General features: G+C 38.7%; 1 protein-coding gene across 9 annotated transcripts in view; it reads right to left on the bottom strand.

The window, feature by feature from the left end:
- ARMC9 (armadillo repeat containing 9) overlaps window positions 1–20,548 on the bottom strand; it is a 77,903-nt gene that overhangs the window by 30,310 nt on the left and 27,045 nt on the right. For all 9 annotated transcript variants that reach the window (XR_008841192.1, XR_008841194.1, XR_008841193.1 and 6 more), the window contains 9 exons: window positions 19,773–19,896; window positions 18,160–18,299; window positions 17,276–17,352; window positions 15,179–15,253; window positions 14,020–14,110; window positions 12,679–12,737; window positions 7,995–8,099; window positions 6,742–6,857; window positions 1,545–1,669 (listed from right to left, as the gene is read on the bottom strand). Coding sequence is in view for 6 of the 9 variants with exons in the window: in XM_056498871.1 (XP_056354846.1) it covers window positions 1,545–1,669; window positions 6,742–6,857; window positions 7,995–8,099; window positions 12,679–12,737; window positions 14,020–14,110; window positions 15,179–15,253; window positions 17,276–17,352; window positions 18,160–18,299; window positions 19,773–19,896 (912 nt within the window). In the remaining 3 variants the exon portion in view is untranslated. The remainder of the gene's footprint in view (window positions 1–1,544; window positions 1,670–6,741; window positions 6,858–7,994; window positions 8,100–12,678; window positions 12,738–14,019; window positions 14,111–15,178; window positions 15,254–17,275; window positions 17,353–18,159; window positions 18,300–19,772; window positions 19,897–20,548) is intronic.

Raw genomic sequence — 20,548 nt, forward strand, 5'->3', positions numbered from 1 at the left:
TGACTGACTCACGTTGCCTGTTTAAACCTCTTCACAAATCTCTATAAAACAAGAGACAGCATGAGCAACACAGCAAAAGTGACAAAGGTGAATGCATGCACCTGACTGGAAAGATAGCAAAATCTGATTCACGTGGGCTCTGGATGGTGGCATAATGCCTTAAGAATTACATCCAGTTACTTTAAAACACCAAATAGGAACACATTTGATAACTACTTGGTTTAATTTCCTTTATAAAGCACAGGTATTTAAAAATATGTTCTTTTTCTCCTTCTCTGTAGGAAAACTGCCAAGTCAATATGGTTTTGCTTGGTTTACAGCCTTTGCTGGTGTGAGTTGCTGCTCTTGGCTGACCAAACCCCCCCAGCTGTACTCAAGGTGTCACTATGTACAGAGAGGGAGAACAGCAGCTCTCAGTGCTACACAACAGCAAGAACCCAAGTGCCCATCCTGGACAGGAGCTTCTCCTGCTCCTATCCTCCTATCCCCTCCTTCTGAATGCTACATTTATCAGCTCTAGGCATTATGCAAGCGAATTCCTGTCTGCAAGACTTTGGTTACTTTTCTCAGAATCCCTTTCATTTCCTTTAGGAAATTTAAGAAAATAGAAGAGAAAGTAAAAAGTATGCTATTCCTTTACTGCTTCAAAGCATATTTTTCAGAAAAGAAAAGGCACATTTTGCCTGAACTTATTAATAATTCTGTCCCGGATATGCTGCAAGATCCTTTATCTACAACTGCTGAACATTTTGCCCTTAGATCCATAATTGGAAATGTTAATGAATCCCTGCAGGAAGGCTGGAACTCCTACAACCAAAGTCCCATGATCTCGTGGATATCAGAAGTTCAGCAATCGAGCATTTCAGAAGGTATAACCTTTTAAATTTCATCACATGTTTCTGAGCTCTCAGATCCAGCTGAGTTTGCATTCATTTCAGATGAAGCTGCAAGGGCAGAATCTTTAGCAGCATCACCCACAATGCAGCCACACAGCACTAGGCTGCCCATCCTCCACAGCCCTGGATGATCTGAATGCAGTTGCAAATCTCAGCAGATAACTGCAGCTGCCTTCAGCTCTAACACTGAGATACAGCCAAGAGAGCCTGCAGGTGCCAGCAGACAGTGATTCATTTAGATCCAAACAAGGGTATATTTGATCAAGCAAGAGGCTTTGCCTGTTTGAAGTGCACTGTCTCTGGCTGCAGCTCCTTCCCTGGGCAGGGGACATTGCAGAGAATCCTTCACACACTGGAAGCCCTGGTTGGATCCTTGGCACTTCCACAGGAAGCAAGATGAGCGAGGCAAGTGAGACCATTGGTGTCTGCTGACCACCCATTACCTTCTGTGTGATTCATTCTGCTTGAGCCAAAGTCTGCTGTGTGCACCAAGCTCCTGCACACTGACCTGGGCTCTATAAACAGAGAGCATTTCCACACTACACTAAAAAAATCCCCAATCTACAACACACAGTCCAGGTCCCCTACACCTGCCCCAGTGTAGGAAGATGTCAGCAATTAAGAACAGCATCCACAGGCCATGCTTACATGAGGGGGAAATGCAGAAGTCAGAAATGCTGGACTGGCTCCCACCACAAATGGAAGAAGGACCACTTGGTGGAGACTGCAGCTTCTCATCCCTATTGTGACAAGAACTGGTACCATTTTCTGGCCTGAAGGAGAAAGGAGAATGCAAGGTGAATGCTTACAGTATAAAAAGTTTAATCAGAGTAAATTCTCATTTCTTCCAATTGCCTGTAATGACACAGTACACATCAAAATTACTTTATATTTCATACTGCAAACCAGTACAAAGGATGTAATTCAACTGCTTGACTGCAGCTCCCTCAAACCAGCTGACATTAGACGTATTTGAAATTAACATTTTTTCCTACTGCAATAAAAGAGCCGAGGAAAGGAAATTGTAACTCCCTGCAGTCTGAAGACCCAAAATTCCACCATGACACTTAAAGAAAAAGATTGCAGAAATGGGCCTGAGAGGTCTTCAATACCCAGCTTTTTCAAGGATTTAAGATTTCTTTCTGAATATTACAAGGATTTCACTTTAAACAGCAATATGCAACACAGACTCAAAACAAAGTAGGCAACAAATAGAACTCTTGATTTCACAAGTGAAGTGGATCAATGGGAAACTGAAGCAGCTGAAGGACAGAACAGGGACACAATTGCTTACTAGTAAGCAATAAAACACAGCAGAAGTGAGAGGGGTGTGAAAAGTGTGTGAAAATAAGTTGGCAGACATGGAAAGTTTCCCTGCCCAATATCAGGTTAAGGTAACTAAACTAAGTTTCTAGTAAAAAGGATGCAGTCCAAGGAGGCAGCTCATGATTTCACAGCTAAATCAGTTTCTAAGGAAATAGCTAGCAGAATATTAAGTAGTTCAGGCCCCTTTGAGTGATCTCAGCCAATGAGTCTTTAAAGAAGGAGGGGAAAATGAAAAAAAAGAAAAAAAAGGCAGCTTTCCAGTATTTCCTGACTCCCTCAGCTCCATACAACAAGAGCTTGTCCATACAGGGATCCCATGACAATTCATCTGAAGTAACTAGAGCCTTGTCTGCATTGGGAAGTCATAGAAAAATTAGCATGAAATGGCTGCTACATGTGCAGTGGCTATTCTGCATTAATTTTCTGTGTGAATACTTCTATTCAGCACTAAAGATTTTCACCCTCCTCCTTTTGGAGGTATGAACCAACAACTCAAAGAGATACATTATAGTATCTCATCAACTGCTTCCTTTTTCATGATGTTTTTAAATGGAATATATTACATCGAGTCTCACATGAAGAACTTCAAACAAGTTATATACACTTCAATTTAGAATGGAAAGCATTTACAAAAATCTTTAATGCAGTTTAACCTCTCTGTTGAATACAAGATTTTAGATAATTCAGAAGAACTGTCCTGGATTGTATCCGGTAGACAAGCTGTATCAGGGCAAAAGTGTCCAACGTTTTTCATGAGATTTCAGATGATAAAAGCCACTTAAATTATTTAAAGTACGAAATACATCCAGTTCAGATATTGCTTTCAAATTAAGGCAGCTAAGCTTTTATTGACTTCCTCCTGCAATAATTTCCAAGTGAGTATTTCTTTATTTTAGTAAATTAATTTCTACTAAAATTAGAACAGCATAAAAGCCATCAAAGCTTGTCAATTTTCTGCTGCAAAATGGAGTTCGAGAATGTCTTCATCTACTCACTGCAGTTTCCTGCACACAAATTAGTCAGGTACAAAGGACAAACTTCTCATTCAGGGTGGTATTGCTTGTTTCCTGCTTAAAACATGGGAGCACCAAACACTCATATTATTTCTACCATTTGGGCAGAGCAGGAGGGAAATTAATTTTCACGTATTTTCACAGTGTTAGATTTCTGCTGTTTACATTTCTCCTCTGTAGTTTGCATAGTGAGGCAATCCCTGAAAGCTGCTTCACATCATCAAACTAACACTTGTCTTAGACCAAGAGCTACCAGAACCAGCACGATGGAAATGTGGTTTTAATTTGTATCCAGCAGTGACCTGAAGCTGTCTTGCAGAGGCACAAGCTGCATAACTGAGAAGACTCAAGTTGTGCCAAAATACTAGACTCACGTCACTCCAGGATCCAGGACACTTAAGTAAATATCCTGCCTGGGTAGATGATGCTAAAGAGAGGCAGCAATCACTTCCAGAGATCCTTTCTGATGCAAAAATTGCAGTGCAGTTCAGGACAGTGGGAAATAAATGCCACTGTCACAGGTTTGACACCATTTTTTTGACCTTCCAGAGGAAAGTAATTTCATTTCCACAAACTTGGTTTTCTCTCCACTTATAAAGCAAGAATGTAATGCTTAGACAGTCCAGTGATAATGATGGTTTATTCCTGAAAATACTCTTTCTAAATAGGCCATAAGGCTGCCTGTCAGGGACTGAAATGGCTCATGCCTTAAACACTATTAGGAAGGAGTTTTACCCATTATAGAAAAATCTGTATAAAGAAGCTACAACCACAGAAGCCCACCCCTCCTTGAAGATACCTGGCTGGAACTTTGAACTGTGAGTTAAGCTGCCTAGTTAAGATAAAGGTGACATTACGTTCAATCATTTCAGATTTAGGGAGAAGCAAACAAGGCTGAGAGAAAGGAATGCATCCACAAGAAAGCCAAATGCAGCAGAGAATCATCCCTGGCTGGGTTTGGGAGGGAGACTACAGCCCACAGAGGCCAGGTTTACACAGACTCCCCCCAAAACGAGGGAGGGTGGTGGTTTGGGGTGTAACCTCTGGTCAGAGGCACTGAAAACCCATCCTCCTTTACACAGACTGGCCCAGCTGTGTAACCCCCAACCCCACAGGCCACATCCACGAGACACTGATGTGGGAGGCAGCTGAGGGGGTGTCAGAATCCATCAGACTCCTCCCTAAGGCCTTGCACCACAGGACTGAACATGTCTCAAAGTGATACAACAGACCCCAGAGACAAGAGCTACAAGAGACTGTGTCAAACTGTCCCCACTGGGGGCATTCCCACCTGGCCTGAGCATGCATTAATCCATTTATTCTGTGCTTCTCAGGGCACCCTCCAATACCACCAAGAAAAGCAGAGCTGGAGAGGATCAACAGCACATCCCTGGGATACACAGAGTAGTGATGCTTTCTTTGATCTGTCTCTGTCACTCTTTCTGTACCCCCACCTCTTTTTTATTTCTTTCTCTTCTTTCCTCTCTCTCTCTTATATTTATTATCAAATAAAATGCACACTATTAACTTTGGCATATGGTCTTGTTTGCACCTTAATTTGGGCAGAGAAATTTCTAGTAACTTTAAAAACTGGACTGTAACACTGCCCTAACAGCCAATTCCACAGAACCAGCCCAGGTCTCCAAACCCACCATGGGTAAAATACTGTGCAGGGGAAGTGGGACCTTGAATTCTAACACTGACCCCACAGTAAAGTGGCAATGTATATTAAGGCATTGATTAACCAGTCTAGATTTTTAAGGCCTGCAGTTCTTTTGGAGGATTGCATGAAAATTATTAGATAATCACCGTTTTACTAATATGAGCTAATATATGAATTAATTCCTGCTTTCTTCTGACACACAAACACACACATTTAATATACATATAGAAATATAGAAATGTACACAAACACACACACATATATATATTTCAAAAACTGTGAATGTTGTGATGGTGCAAAAAGTTGGCCACTGTAATAAAGTGCACAAAGTCAGAACTCTAAGTCCATGTTTAGGCTTTACCAGGCAGACAAAGTAGGTGCCATGTTCAAACAAATGCCATTTTATCCAGGCCAGCACTCAGAAGAAAAATTAAGATTGCAAGGCAAATTCTGCCATGGGATAGCCAAAAAATCTTCTGCTTTAGAAGTGTGTATTTTCTTCATCTTGCTTTTAAAAAAATAAATGTCTTCTGGGCCTTTGTCCATGCCTAGATCTGGTATGTTACACTTGTCTGTTCCAAGTCCTGGTAACCTAATACGTATAATCCCAAAAGAATGGTACACCTGCCAAAAGAGTATGTTTGGATGACTCAGGAGGGCTCCCAGTCAGATCACCTGCTAGTAGGAATTCTAATTTCAACACGAGGTAGTGGGAGGCAAGATAAAGCTGTGACCACTACTTGTCCCAAACAATAGACTTCACTCAGTCACCTACACCTGTGCAACTACAGCCCACATCAGTCCTCACTGTCTTCTGCACCCATTTTCCACACTGAAATGAGGAGGAGAAGTATTTTAAGAAATAGAAAACATGAACAGGAAAGCAAAGAATGGCAGAGGGATGACATAGGACAATCTTCAGGACTGATGTGTTCAAAGAATGACCTGTAATTTCATTACATTGTTGTGTTTCAGTCACCCATTCATTTTAACATACTTACCTATACAAATCCTGTAAGTCTTTTATCCTGTGAGTACTATTATCATACTTTGTTAGTCTTGTAGTCTCTCAGATTAAGTATACACAGAAATAAAAACACTAAATCCTCACAATGCCTGTATCATAGCTACCTGGACTTGATCAAATCTAAAACTATGCAACTGAAGGTTACAAAAATCATTTAAATTTGTGATCTCAGTGGTATTTTACTTCCTCAGTCAGGACAGTGAACAGGACAAAACTCAGAAATCAAGATACACTTGTTCTAATAGAAGGCAGAGAACATTCAAGGATCTCTACATGGTAAGACTCCTTTATTCCATTTAAAATAAGCCTTCTACTCTAACCTAAATCACACCAAGAGCAAAGTGTCACACACTTCTGATGGAAAATGTATTTATTCCAAAGCAGGAAAACCCAAAATAACAAGATTTTTATCATACCCATTTTCTTTTTTCATCTGTCATCTAACAAATCCCCCCAGAGCAATCAACTTTGTTGCTTGTTCCTTGAAGAGGAAGCTCCCCAAGCATTGCAGATGTTTGGTGCAACTTTCCAAGAAGATGCAAGAACATGTGGGTTATAATGCAAACTTAAATTAATCTGATCAGTAAATATTTATTCAATTATTTTGGGAATGTGACCTCAGTCAATGGACCTATCTCTGCCTGCAATGTTCTGCTCATTTCTTTTAAATTCTCCGTAATGAATGACAATGGCAATGCAGTTTTATATAGGAAAGGTTTAGTTATTTAGGCATTGCTATGGGTTTCTTTTCTGTTGTTGCTATGCTTTTTAAAAGAGCTTAAAAAATCCAGCTTGGTCTCATTTGTTGGGACTTACATTAGATATGCAGTTCTGTGATAACCTGGTGTCACAGGTCTCTGGAGAGGCTCATCTATACTCTGATGGATACCAGCAAATTGCTTCTTCTTGGTTTTTGGAGTGTGAGTCATTATCTGATACACGGAAACGAAGAAAAAAAAATAATGCAGTGGAAAAACAGGTATTTGAAGCCATAGAGAAAATTATATAGAAACATTGCAGCAGAAACTAAATTGCATTCTGGTGTCACTGGATAAAACTGTCTGGAATCACGGAAGGCTCTCTCACGACATCTTCTCTCAGGTCACTTTTCCACCGTCAGGATTCTGGACTCTCGAGAAGGCATACATTCATAACAGAATGGGTTGGGTTGGAAAAGTTCATAAAGACCACCCTGTTCCAAGCTCCCTGCCATGGGCAGGGACACCTTTCACCACATCAGGTTGCTCAAAGCCTCATCCAACCTGGCCTCAAACACCTCCAGGGATGAGGCTGCCACAGCTTCTTGGGGCAACCAGTGTCAGAGTCTCACCACCCTCACAGGGAAGAATATTTTCCTTTTATCTAATCTAACCTACCCTCTTTCAGTTTGAAGCAATTCCCCCTTGTCCTGCCACTATATGTTCTTGTGAAAAAGCTCCTCTCCAGCTTTCTTGTAGGCCCTTTTAAGACTGAAAGCCCACAATAAGGTCTCCTTGGAGCCTTCTCTTCTCTAGGATGAATAATGCCACTTTCAAAGCCTGTTTTCACAGGAGAGGTGCTCCAGCCCTCTGAATATCTCGAATTAGTCACAGCACAATAAATGGCATTCATACAAACCTTATGCTTTTTTACTTAATAGCTTTTTGCTGCTTGAAGTAAGGCAGACAATACTTGATCCAGCACAACGCCTGCAGGAGCAGTTGACTTTTCAACTTTCATTTTTTTCTAAAATAATTTCAGACCAGCAGAATGTTCCAGTATTAACCTGCTCAGCACTTTGCTTTGTGTGCTCACAGAGTCACTGGTGTAGCACTAGAACCCTAAGGCTGCCTGTAGCTTATTATTAAGCCACAGCCTGACCACCCCCTGTGAAAGGGTAGCTCCTTTCTCACACTGGTTCTGCTTCTCCTGAGCAGCAGCTCATACACAGACTGTGAAAGATTCAGACTGGTCTGCAGGTAGCACCTGCCTCTTCAAGCAACAAACTGAAGAAAGTGGTGAAACTACTGAAATAAAACACTAAACACAGGAAATTAATTTATTTCAAGATTCTAAGGAGTGGTACTCACTCCCAAGTACTCAGTTGTTAGCAGCTTCTCTCCTGAAAGCTCTCCCATCTGAGGCAGCAAAACCTCATCTTTGTCCAGATCAGGCTCCAGGATGTCACTGTCCTCCTGCAAGGCAACAAGAAACTCAGCTGCAAGGAAGCTTTAAAGCTGGTAATAAGGGACTGGTACAAAAAGCTTGGAATCAATACTTCAGGATAAAAACATCATATAACAAGGCAACAATCTTCTGTTGATTTTATTCCACAAACTCAAATGTAACCAACTTCAAGTAAAAACTACCAAGAATTCACTCTCCTATGCCTATTTCTAGAATAACTATCTGTGGTGCATCTTTCATGGAAGCTCTGCAGCTTCTACAGATCAAAAAAGCCAGGAAATTTTGAAGTTTGAGGGATTCCTCCAGCTAACCAAAACCAGTAGTAGAAGAACAAGACAGTATTTTTGCTTGTATTTTGCTACTAAAAAGAATTATCTTCTGTCCTGCACAAGGTAGCCTACAACAGACCCACTCCAGATGAAGAAAACATTCTTTGCTTTTGAAACCTGTTGTAACAGTAAATGCAAATGACTGTCAAAAACAGTAAATGAGAAAAAGTGAAGGAATCATTCTAAAAAGGTATATTGCATAGTTATATAGAGTCTGGCATAAACTCCATTAAAAACAATGGCCACTGGATTCTGAAGAACTCAAGAGCACAATGAAAATGAAAAGCAGCTTTACTTTAGTGAGATTTAGACTCAGTTTTAAATAGACACAATCAGCTTTCTATTACCTGGAAAGCTAGATATGTGTGAAAAATAATTCAGATGATGGCAAAAGGATAAACACTTGTAGACTAGGCAATAATCATCTGTATCAAGGAAAAAACAACTCACCACTCCCTGCCCCTCGCCAAGAAATCACACTCCAAAGTCCCCCATACTGTATTTTGATGGGGTGGGGGAAGCTGCAAAGATAAGCTCTATAAATAGGTCTGGGAGCATTTTGTCTTTACATGGTTTGTTCATGCAGCCAATACTGTTCCCTGACATTATCTAACCTTCCAGGTAACCGAGCCTGAAAATTCCCCCCACTGCCTCCTTGTACAAAATAAGGACTTTGCCCACTGTGCCATCACTCCACTGCTGAAGTAACACAATTGGTGCCCTGTTTCCCACTCTCACAGGCTGCAGCAGATGTTGGCAGCAAAGCCCGTTCACGTAATGGCTTGAAGCCCTGTGATTAAACTCTTTCTTTTGATGTGCCCTGAGGCTGGAGTGTATTTTCACACGACAGTTCTCTGATTTTATTGCCAGGTGCTGAGTGACAGAGGATCAGAGGGTGTCTGATAAATCATCACTGTGCAGTCACCTCACACAGCTCCAGCTCGTAACTAAACTTTTGAATCTGAGCTACAATAGCACATATTCACTTCTACAAGCAGCTTTTCAAGATGGTCCAAGTCAAATAAAACGCGAACGCAAAGATCAAATACTGAAGATAAATTAAGTTAGTATTTAACAGACCAGTCAAGAGAATATTGAGCACCAGGAAATACACACTGTGACTGTGGGTGTCAACACACCCCAGAAGGCTGACATCTCAAGGCTGGGTATGTACTCCAGGAGCCAGTGTGTCCTAAGCTCTACACTAGTTAATTTAAAACTTACCTGATAAACACAAAAGCCAATTTATTTCTGAATAACAGCACACAGACTTTTTTATATGGTTATAAGCTCCAGTGTCACACAGTACAGAATCTTAAATTTCTGAAATGTATGATACCCTTAGAATCCCAGAATTTTCCCCTAACAGGCTCTGTGTCTTGGCCACAGTGTTTAGGAGAAAGCAGTCATTACCACAAGATCTGCACAAAGCCAGGAGACAATTCATCAACTCTAAGTTAAACACAGGTAAAAGCAAAAAAAACCCATGAAAGGTAATAGTGACAGCACTGGGAACATTTGCATGCTCTTGTAAACAAAGCTGGAGCAAAATCTGCAAATTAAAGCTCCATGAGAGTCTTTTTGATGTTTTTAAAGCTGTAAAGGTATAAATAAAGATATAGAGCAACAGATTCTAACATCAGTAAGCAGCCTGAAAACATGTCACTAAATTGGCAAAAATTTGCAATTTATGGACGTATCCTGAAATGCATTCAGTCTGTAGTACCTTAAAAGTTACGTAAGAGCAAGACTATTGATAAAATTTTCCAAAACTTTTTGTTGCCAGATCACAATATCAGATGTTATCACAGAACACCATTGAGAACAATAATTCACTGCAATTCCAAAATACAAGAGTTCCAAGCATTGAGGTAGTGAGTCAACAAATCTTTGTTTATTTAACAAAGTAACAACATTATGCATTACTGCCGTGATATTTGTAAACTATATTTTCTAAACTGAGGGATTAAGAAACCAGATGTCCTTGTAGCAGAACAGAATTACAGTTCCCAGCAGCAACAAGGATTCAGAATGTGTTGCAATTGATGTTACACTAAAAACAGTCTCTAACTTGGCTTTTCTTTTTAATATAATGGCAAAGCTAATGAAAAACTGGAATTGGACACTTGTCTGTTTCAAAGGCCTAGTGTTATTTTTTGAGTCAAAAAATAAGAAATGCCAAAAGTCCATTTTAATCACATGATGGTCCAGTGGCAAAAATACATTTCAAAAGGATTTGACCTAGAGCCTTTGCTGGGATTATAAGCAGCAGCAACTCATCTAGGAAGTAGGACTGAACAGGAGAATTCACCTTCCTTTTATTCCCAGGAACAGGTAAAGTGATGGATGTGTTCAACATTATCATGCAATTCAATGCCACACCTTTCAGGAAGGAGTTCCTTATCTATGTCTTTTCACAACAAAACACAGTATCCTTTAAAAAAAGTATACCAAAGTTCAACCAAAGGTATTACTTGGATTCTCACCATACATCCAAGACACTCAAAGTCTTGAAACATCAGTTAAAAAGTGTTAAGCGGCATTTTAAGCAAAGGGAAATTTTAATGATTAATCTCCACAAAGCCCATCTTGCACCACAAGCATTGATTTTCAGTTGGAGTGGAAAGATTAAAAAAAAACTGACTTCAAGACTGCTGGAAGTGAAACAATTACAATAATCTAATCCTATAAGAAAAAAAAAAATACTGTATTCCCTTAGAATAAAAAGGGGAGAGCTGATTGTTAAATAAAACTTCTTTGTAGCTCTAAACTTAGAATTTCCAGATAGCTCTAACTTCAGGCAAAGGGATTATCAGTTCACCACCTATTGTGCCACAACACATAGGGTATACACAATACAACATAACAACTGGATAAATAATGCAAGCAGTGCAAGGCTTCTGTGGACACTACCATGCAAAGGCTGGATCCTGAATGGTGCTGCACCCCACAGCAGTTGAGAGCACACCACACCTGTTACAGTCAGGATATTTGCATTTTTATCTGCTCTCAAAACAGAAAAATGTCAACATGCACTAGAAAATGCATTCTGTCAAGCTGCAGTAACAGGACAAATTTTAGATTTGGTTTTCCCCACTGATAATTCCCATTAATGTGCAATGAGCTACTAGAATGTGGACACAACTGACTAAGTTTTATCTGTCTTATTCTTTTTGGTTCATGACAAAAAGCTTATATTTTGTCAAAAAGCATGGTTTTCAGTGAACCTGTTCTGCAGTAACACTTCTAATACAAGAACATTTTGCAGTTCACTCACTCTCCATGTCACTGATTTCTTCAGGGCCAAACACATGCTATGAATGTATGTGCACACATACACACACCTAAGTGTGCACAAATACTGTTTCCAGGACATCTACCATACCTGTTCTTTTAAATTTTCAAGAAAGTCTTCTCAATAAAACAAAAATGCAGTGAAGTAGATTTCCTTAAGATAAAACTCCCACATAACTGCTAACACTGCATTTTCAAGCCTCCACTGTGCACTTGTGGCAATAGAGAAAAGGCAACACCACCAGTGAAGACTGGGTATAACATTTCTCTCATATGATTTACATCTTGCATTGATTGTTAATTTAGGTGATCAAGTATGTTATGCTATCTACACCCATGGCTCTATGAAGACAGCTTCTTAAAATATGTTGAAATACTGGTTTAGAATGTATTTATTAGCAGAGAAGGAAATACAAAGCTAATCAGCTTATATTTACTATGATATAGTTTCTCATGCTTATTTCATTTTTTCATGGGACTTACTCCCTATTTGTAATAACTGCTTCCCTTTCTTACATTCCAGCAATTTACTAAATATATTCCAAAGTTTTTAAAAAGCAAATAAAGACACACCCTGAATAGATAATGATACCTTAAGAAAAAGTGACAACCTGTTTATAAACTATTCTGGTAATAAACTTTTATTTTTTTAACTGCACCCAATAGGTCTGCTTGAAAGCAAGATTTCTACTGCTACAGTAACTCATCTCTTCCCTTATGTCAAGCTATAATCCTTTAATTATCACAAAGGTGGTGAATTGCCATAATAAAAGAGTAGGACTTCAAATGAAGTAAAAGTAATAGAAAAAAATTCAATTTTCCTGTTAATGCAAGAATAATTAAGTAAACATAAAAAACAAAAGCATAACCCATCAGAAAAGCAAGGTCTGGTTTATTGACACAAATATTTTCTTTCTAGAAGGTTAAGGATTTTTCTAAAAGGTGTTAGAAAGCCTTTACTTACTTCCTCATACTCCTCTTCCTCATCATCATCAGACACAATATTATCATTGAATGGCTCATCTAGAAAGAAGCAAAACAAAATGGTGTCAGTTAAGTTGCACATGTACACTTAACAGAATCTCATTATTACCTAACTTTTAAGATTTAACCTGCTTCTCATACAGACATGTCTTTTTCAGGACAACTATTGGAATAACTTGATCCTAAAAGCATACTAGAAGTCACGGAAATCCATTTATTTTTGGAAAATGGTAGACATAGAAACACTCTGGAACAGTTACTTTCTCATAAAATCCACAGTGATGTCTCACTGTGTTTACTGACAAGACTTGAATGGAACTGTGTGCACCTGCAAGTTTGTCTATTTTTCAAATATTTCTTTCATAAGAGACTCTAATTCTCCCTACAAACACTTTAATAGTAAACTGCTGTTGTACATAAAAAATTAGTACTCATGCAGAATACTTATTTTAACTTTTGGACAAAATTTTTCCTCAGGAAAAAAGTGGCCAGGCGTATGCTGGAAATCGAAAGCACAACTTGTACTTGTCAATGACTCAGACAAAAGCTCTTAAAAATACCATTTCCAGGTAGAAGAGAAGTGGTTCTATAACCCTGAAGAACAAATACTGTATAGTGGCAATACAATGCTTAAATACTTTATTTGTTCTTTTACAAGCTAGAAGACAGGCTGTGCTCTATTTCCAAAAGCCAAAGAAAACAGTTGAACTTTTTCTATGTTTATTGTACAGAAAGATGCAACCAAAATTAATCTCCTTTTAATTATTTACTTTCTCTTTCTTCAGTCTTCCTTTAAGTCACAAGTAACAGAAAACGGAATAAATATTCCACTTTCTCAGTCTATTAACAGCATCTACAATTCCTATGACCCATCAACATACTCTCCAAAAAGGATGGTCTCTGCTCCCTACTCAGGATAAGCCATTTCACATAAAGCTACACCTCAATAGATCAAGAGATGAGCACAGACAGATCTTGTCCCTAAAAATTTCTACTGCATTTTTGTAGTTGGCAGCAGTCTCTCATTACCATCAGACCACAGGTATGAAAGAAAACAGTCAAGGTCATTTTATTAAGTCTTTATTAAGTCTCAGAACTTTGGAACTGTGTCTTACTCAGCCTTTTATTTCTTCTTCATTACTACAACATAAAGGAAATTTTAAAATACATTACTTTCAAATCCTGACATCCACTATTCACCCTCTCTCAGACCATCACACCATTGTTATTCTTTGAAGATTTCAATGCCAAATAAAAACATGAGCTTTTTTAATGGCTTTTGTGAAAGATTTAAAGCTCTGATAGCTGCATGTGTTCTGACCTGAATTGAGTTGCTTGATAACAAATTCAATCTGTCGAACCATCTCTTCATTTCTTTCCTTGATAAAGCAGCGCAGAATTTCTTCCATTCCCTGATTGTAGCAGAAAACATTGCTAGATCAGTATTTCATGTGACTGCAGTGACAGAGATTTGTTAGCTAGATTTTTTTTTTTTTTTTTTTTTTTGGTCAGAATAAACAGAGGCAGTGTGAAGCAAACCATGGTGTCTAGCTCCAAGTGTTGCACAGACAAAATAAATATAGATTGCTTCAAGGCTTAAACAGAGATATGTCCATGATGAACAGCAAATTTTTACAATAGATCTGTTGCTTTTGCCTTCTGATTTCAGTACATGATAGTCATCAGAACAGGATAAAATCTGCATCCACAGAGACAACAGTGCAAGGTTCAGAGAAGGAAAGCAAAAAGCAGAACTAGCTTTGACTTTAAACCTGGTCTCTATGGCCACTCACAGCCTTGATGTTGTGTCTTTAAGCATTTAAGACCACTTTCAATCCTCTGTGCTCTGTGAGGTAGAACATCTGACAACAATTATGTCTTCTTAAATCTCTGGGTTAGTTCCTAAGATAAAAAGACATGCTGCTATCCCAGGAGCAGCTTCCTCAAACACAGAAGTTGAAACTTACCATTAGACTAACTTACCATTAGACTAACTTTCACAGGAAATCAGTTCCTAGTTCTGAAACTTTCCTCCTGCCTTCCCCAAATAACCATGTCTATACCAGGCAGAAGGAAAAGCAGCAAGAACTCATTTTAGTGGCTACTAACCAGTGCAGAATGAGCTACATAAGGGGAAGAAGTAGCAGGTGAGATGAAAGCATCTCCTGGGCCACAAGGAGTCTACAAAATGGCAGAAGGACACACAGTTCTAAACACCTTTAATTTATAATTCAGACAGAATCCTTCACACTATTGCGGCTCCACTCCTGGGAAAAAGACCTGGAAATATGGCAGAAGTGTTTGAGACATACATTCATATTTTCCTGAGGATCAAAGGGGAAGGGCCTCTTGTGGGTTCCCTTCTCAAAATGCCCTGGCTCCTACCTCACAGCTCTGCTGTGCCCTGCTCAGCAGGTCCCTGTTTGGGCATCTCTGGCAGAGGTGGTGATTTTCATGCTATGCAAAGCAGCACTTCTTACCATTTCTTTGGCTTCTTCTCGGACAGAAGGGATGGCCAGAATACTGTACAGTGCTCCATTCACATATGACTGGATCTAAGAAGAAGAAATAGAAATATCATGAAGAAAAACTCTTATATTAATCCCAGCTGACTATCAACAAAATACAAGACTGAAAGTGTAGGATAACTATACTTCAAAGAGTTTAACCAGGCTAGACTGGACTTGCAAAAATTCCCATATGGGAAGCAGAGAACTTTTAGGATGCAAATATACTGTGATATAGTTGATCTAAACCAATATGCTACATGCCAATTCCCTAAACAGCCCCCCTGCTTCTGATAATCTATTCTTGAAAATTGATCTAGCCATAAGGAAAAAAAAAAAAAAAAAGAGAGAAAAACAGAAAAAGAAGGCTAGTTTCTGACAAACACTAATGGCAGTACAAGAAAAGGACAAAGAACAAAGAAAAGATCCTGCCAGCATGAACTCAAGACAGGTTTCAAGCACTGTAGCCTTAGGCAGGATGATAAAGCCAAAGTAGCTTCAAACATCCTCTCACTCTGTTTCTTACTGTCCCTCAGGAGAGGCAAAAAAACCTGCCAGCACAAAAGCTCTGAATTATGGCTATTGAAAGCCACTAGATCTGTCAAATTAGTTTTACCAGCACTTATGTGAGCCTTTCTAATGGCCAGTTATTTTTGAAGCATTAAGATTTTCAGTCATCCTCTGTCTGTACCTTTGGAAAAGTGAACAATAAGCAGGCCTAGGAGCAAGGGAAGGAAAGGGACTGGGATTTACACAAGAATTCCACAGCTTCTCAGGAAGATCTCCTCACACCCAAGAGCACTGTATTCTACTTTTGATAATAAAAATTTATCTACTTTTCAATAATAAAACTTTTGTCAAAGTAAGTGCAAAGCACACTGTAAGAATGCATCCTCTGAGAGCAATTTCAAAGCAATTTCAAGGCACAGACTTCAACAACATGGTAGCATTTTCTTAAGTATTTCAGTCTAGGGATTGGTATTTTGTCTTGTATTAGTATACATTGTCTTAAACTTTCATCATTCACAAAACAAAGGCAGTGAAAGAATCCCATGTAGATATGTTAAAATTAATCAAAACAATGCTAGTGAAGAACAGATCTACATCCTCTAATGAATTCATAACACATGGATCAAACGCTTTGTTGAAGTGTTCTCTATTTTCAGTTGAAGTCATAAACAGAACCCCTTGATGATAGAGTCATTGCATATAAAAACAAGACACAGAATTTTATTTAATTTTTATTAGAAGTCTCCAAACACCTTGCATAATTCTAATGGAATTATTCTAGAATATCCTGTTAAAAATTCTGCCTCTATGAATTCAGCTTTGTACAAGATTTGTCTGCATTTCTTTCTGCCTTAAATTTTACTCCATGGCTAAAGAAATGCCCCTTTGCAGAGACAGCTGAAGCAATGCTTTATATATCAGACAGCAGTTACCAGAGTGATGTGCTGACAAGGATCAGGCAGAAAGAATGAATAATTTTTAGCATTTTCCTCTGAGGTAGTTCAATTTAACATCTAAGATGCAAGTGTACCATGAGACAGAAAAGAAAGGAACCATGAAAGGTTAAAGTGACAGGTCAAATGATGTGGAAGATGAAAAGATATTAGGGTTTGAATGTCACAAGTCTACTACTTTCTTATAGAATTCCTTAAACCCACAGCAAATGTATTCCCCTGCACCTGATGTTTTGCATAATAGGTTTGCATCACACATCGTTCATCTCATGACTGAGTTAAGCTTGAGGTGATTTGGTGCATGACATTTAAGCAGCATCAGAAACTGCAATCAGGGCACATGGACTGCATGGTAACTGCATCCAAAAGCTTCCATTCTTAGCTGCCAACATTTGTTAAAGCAGGATATGCCTCTGTCTAGAAAAACCTCTGCTCAAGAACATGAAATTTATACATTAGTAAATTTTAGCCAAAATTCATGCAACTTAATTACTTGAGGGTCTATTAAAGGAAACAAAACCAATTTACTTGTTACATTTTTTCCTTTCTTATTTTTTAAATTTTTCTTTCCACCTTTTCACTAAACCAAAGTTTGTTGTACAAATACCTTAGGATTCTCATGGTCAAGAAGACCAGAAAGAACTCTGAGCATGTGGTTTGGGATACTTGCACATATTTTCTTCCCTGCAAAGGCAGAACACATAAATATACTTGAAAAATAGAACAGATCAGAACAAGTTCCTTTCTTACTTTTTAGAATTACTATTAAATACAGTTTGCACAGAGAAATACTGTTTCCTGTTCCTGACAAATGCTACTCAGTATAACTGAGCTAAAATCAATGAAGTTACTCTGGATTGATGCAGTTGTAGTCTTGGACAGGATGCCATTACAAAGGGGATAAGGGGATTTAAATATTTAGCAAAGGTACTTTTTTGCTTACAAGAAGCAGACAATTTTTCACCCTTACCTTACTTTCCTTTTTAAAAGGGCATTTAATTTAAGCTCTTTTTATGTCTCCTGGACACAGACAGGATCTTATTTTTTGGGGGGTTTTCTGCATTGTGGAAGTGAAGGCAGGGAAGGTGAAACCTTAAGCTCCTCACCATTACTCCTCAACCCAGTTCTTTCTGTTTAGAAAGAAATCTCTTATACACAGTCTGTAAGTGGACAAAAAGTGTCCTTTGAAAAGTGGGCCTGGAATGTAGCAACGGCAGCCTTCACATATGAATATGAAAAATAATCAAATCTTATAGGGTGCCATTGCTTATTTATCTGCTTAATTCTTTAAAATTTGGTGAAGCTAACCTCCCATAATTGGAATTCTTGGGAAAAAAGATGTGCTCAAAAGCATTGGCTATAACACTCAAATATCTCTGGCTGTGGTCCCTGCTGCTGATTGTAGTCTTTTGAAAGTCTTGGTAAAACAGGAAAAAAAAAGATTCACAGTCTTCCTTATTTCTTGGAATAATGTTGTAATTCAAAATGTACCTGCACTCCGCAGACAAAGATTCATGAGCAAGGCAGCACAATACTCCAGGTTGTAATCAGACAGACAATCTGGGTCTATTAGAACATCAACCAGCCAGAAAATCAGCCCATCTTTGATCATTGCTGACTGCAGTGCACGCCTAGGATCAAAAAACAAAATCAGATCACAAATCACAAATGTCAGATTACAACATAAATAGCTTTCAAATACATTTATAGCTGGTACAAGCACAAAAAAAAAATCTCTAAACTATTAATATTGGCAGAATCACTAAACTAAGTAATTAACAAAGCCTGAAGAAATTGAAGATGCAGAGTACCATATGTTAGAGGACTAAAATGTTAGATAAATGGGGGGGGGTTGTCTTTTGTTTTATTTTCTTCTTTTTAAACCTGTGAACTGCTGAGTTAAGTTTCTTCATTGTTTTCTAAGGCTTCTTAATCCAGCAAAAATGGCAGTTTCAATTGTCTTTTAAGGTTGGTTTAAAAAGCCAGCTACACACCATAAAACAAATTAATTACTTCTTCTGTCATAGGTAACCATAGCACTGTAACACTTTTGTACTGTTGATTTGACAAATAAGGTTTTTTGCTTGAATCTATTTGTACTTTTCTCTAGAGATTCTTAAATCTCATGCTCTTTTAACTCAACTTATAGTTGCCCTCAAAGACTATACTGAAAAAAGTGCCATGTGGCCAACTGTCATCTACAATAGAATTCCACACTTCACAATACAAAAAAAGAAGTAGATACTGGTAGAAAAGTCTTACTGAAGAACAGAATTTTTAATAACATTATTTCCAAGAGGCATGATACTTAAATTGCAAAGATCAAAGCAGGTGCTTTCTTGGCTTTGGTCCTGAGAGCTCATATGTTTCTTAGTGCTGGATATTGCAGCAGGTCTATGGCATGGACTAAGCTAAACAAGAAAGCATCTGACCACATATTAAAAAGGTTTCCTTTATGTCAAGTATCTGGAATTAGCCTCTGGTAAGATTGGCACTTTTTAGAAAATAAAAAATTTCCCAATTTTCTGTATTCCTCCCGATTACTGTGAAAACAGAGTTCCTAAGATCATATTTATTTGATAAAAGGAGCATGCCCTTTACTGCTTTTGCATATTTCTTTTGTGGTGGGCATTTGAATCAGATTGATAATACACAAGCAAGAAACAAGACAGCCCATGCATAGACAGATTCAGGAAAGAGGGTCAACAGGATAAAGATGAAATCCCTGAAAAATGTTTGCAGAAAGGATAATGAAAACCTTATGCTTTGGAATGTAACACAACTCTTTTTTTCCATGTAGAATCGTCAGAGCTTTCTACGTTAAGATTTTCACTTCCTTTAGTTAAGGAACACATACAAAGCACACAAGGCTGTGGCAGGACATGCACATTTACTTGAGCCTTGACAGCTGGGAGGAAGTCAGGTTAATTCAGTCAGCAAAACTGAGTTCTCCTCCATAATAAGTGACATTGCTTTCACCAGCCATCAGGGGTTCTGATGATTGTTATGGGAAAATCAAGTGCTCTTCTTTCCTCCCTGAACAGAGCCTAACTAGCCTGCATTTCCTCTCCTGCTGTCACCACCACACGCTGTGCTTTCATCACCTGAGGCTGAATTTCTGCAGAGCCCCCAGAACATTCTCCCATGTAAGAGAATCCTTGTCTTCAGCTTTCAGTCTGTCCTCCAGCATTTGCAGCAACGTTGGGTTCTGAGAAAGGTAGGCACGACCTGGTGCAAAAAGTGATGAAAGAACAGATGCTGAGATAGCAGCTATGACAGAAAACCTCCCTCTCTTTGGAAAAGTAAGCAGGATTGACCTCAGTTTCCTCTTGACAAGCCACAATCTTGTGCCAAGATCCAAACAAACCTGCACAAAGTTGTGTAGCAGACCAGTTGCATTCAATCCAGACACTTGGGGTATTAGAGGTTCACACTTGTCAAATCAGTACCACACCGAATCCACTTTGAGTATATGCTTTCTGATATATCAGTTTTATACAATGTCCAAGAAATGTCCAAGGAGCTTGGGAAAGTCAGGTGCCCTCCTGCTACTGACTTCAAATGAGATTTCAGAGCCTAGCAATACTTAGCTCCAAAAAGCCACTTTGGGACAGGCAGAGATACAAAACTGGATATACATGCATCTGGATTGTTAGCAGTGACGCACAAAGATTTATTCAGGTGAGGACCAGGAAAATGAAGGAGCCACAGTAGTTACTATTGTACAGCCTGGTAGCAGGTCTGCCCACAGGACCCATAAGTAATGGGGATTTTTCTCTTCAACCCTCATGGAGAGACTGAAGACTATATTAAAGACAGTATCTGAGTAAGTTCCCACACAGATCACAAATCATCGAAACAATTCAGAAATACTGAATAT

Source organism: Oenanthe melanoleuca, chromosome 9, assembly GCF_029582105.1.
Source record: "Oenanthe melanoleuca isolate GR-GAL-2019-014 chromosome 9, OMel1.0, whole genome shotgun sequence".
In the NCBI taxonomy this organism is placed as follows: Eukaryota; Metazoa; Chordata; class Aves; order Passeriformes; family Muscicapidae; genus Oenanthe; species Oenanthe melanoleuca.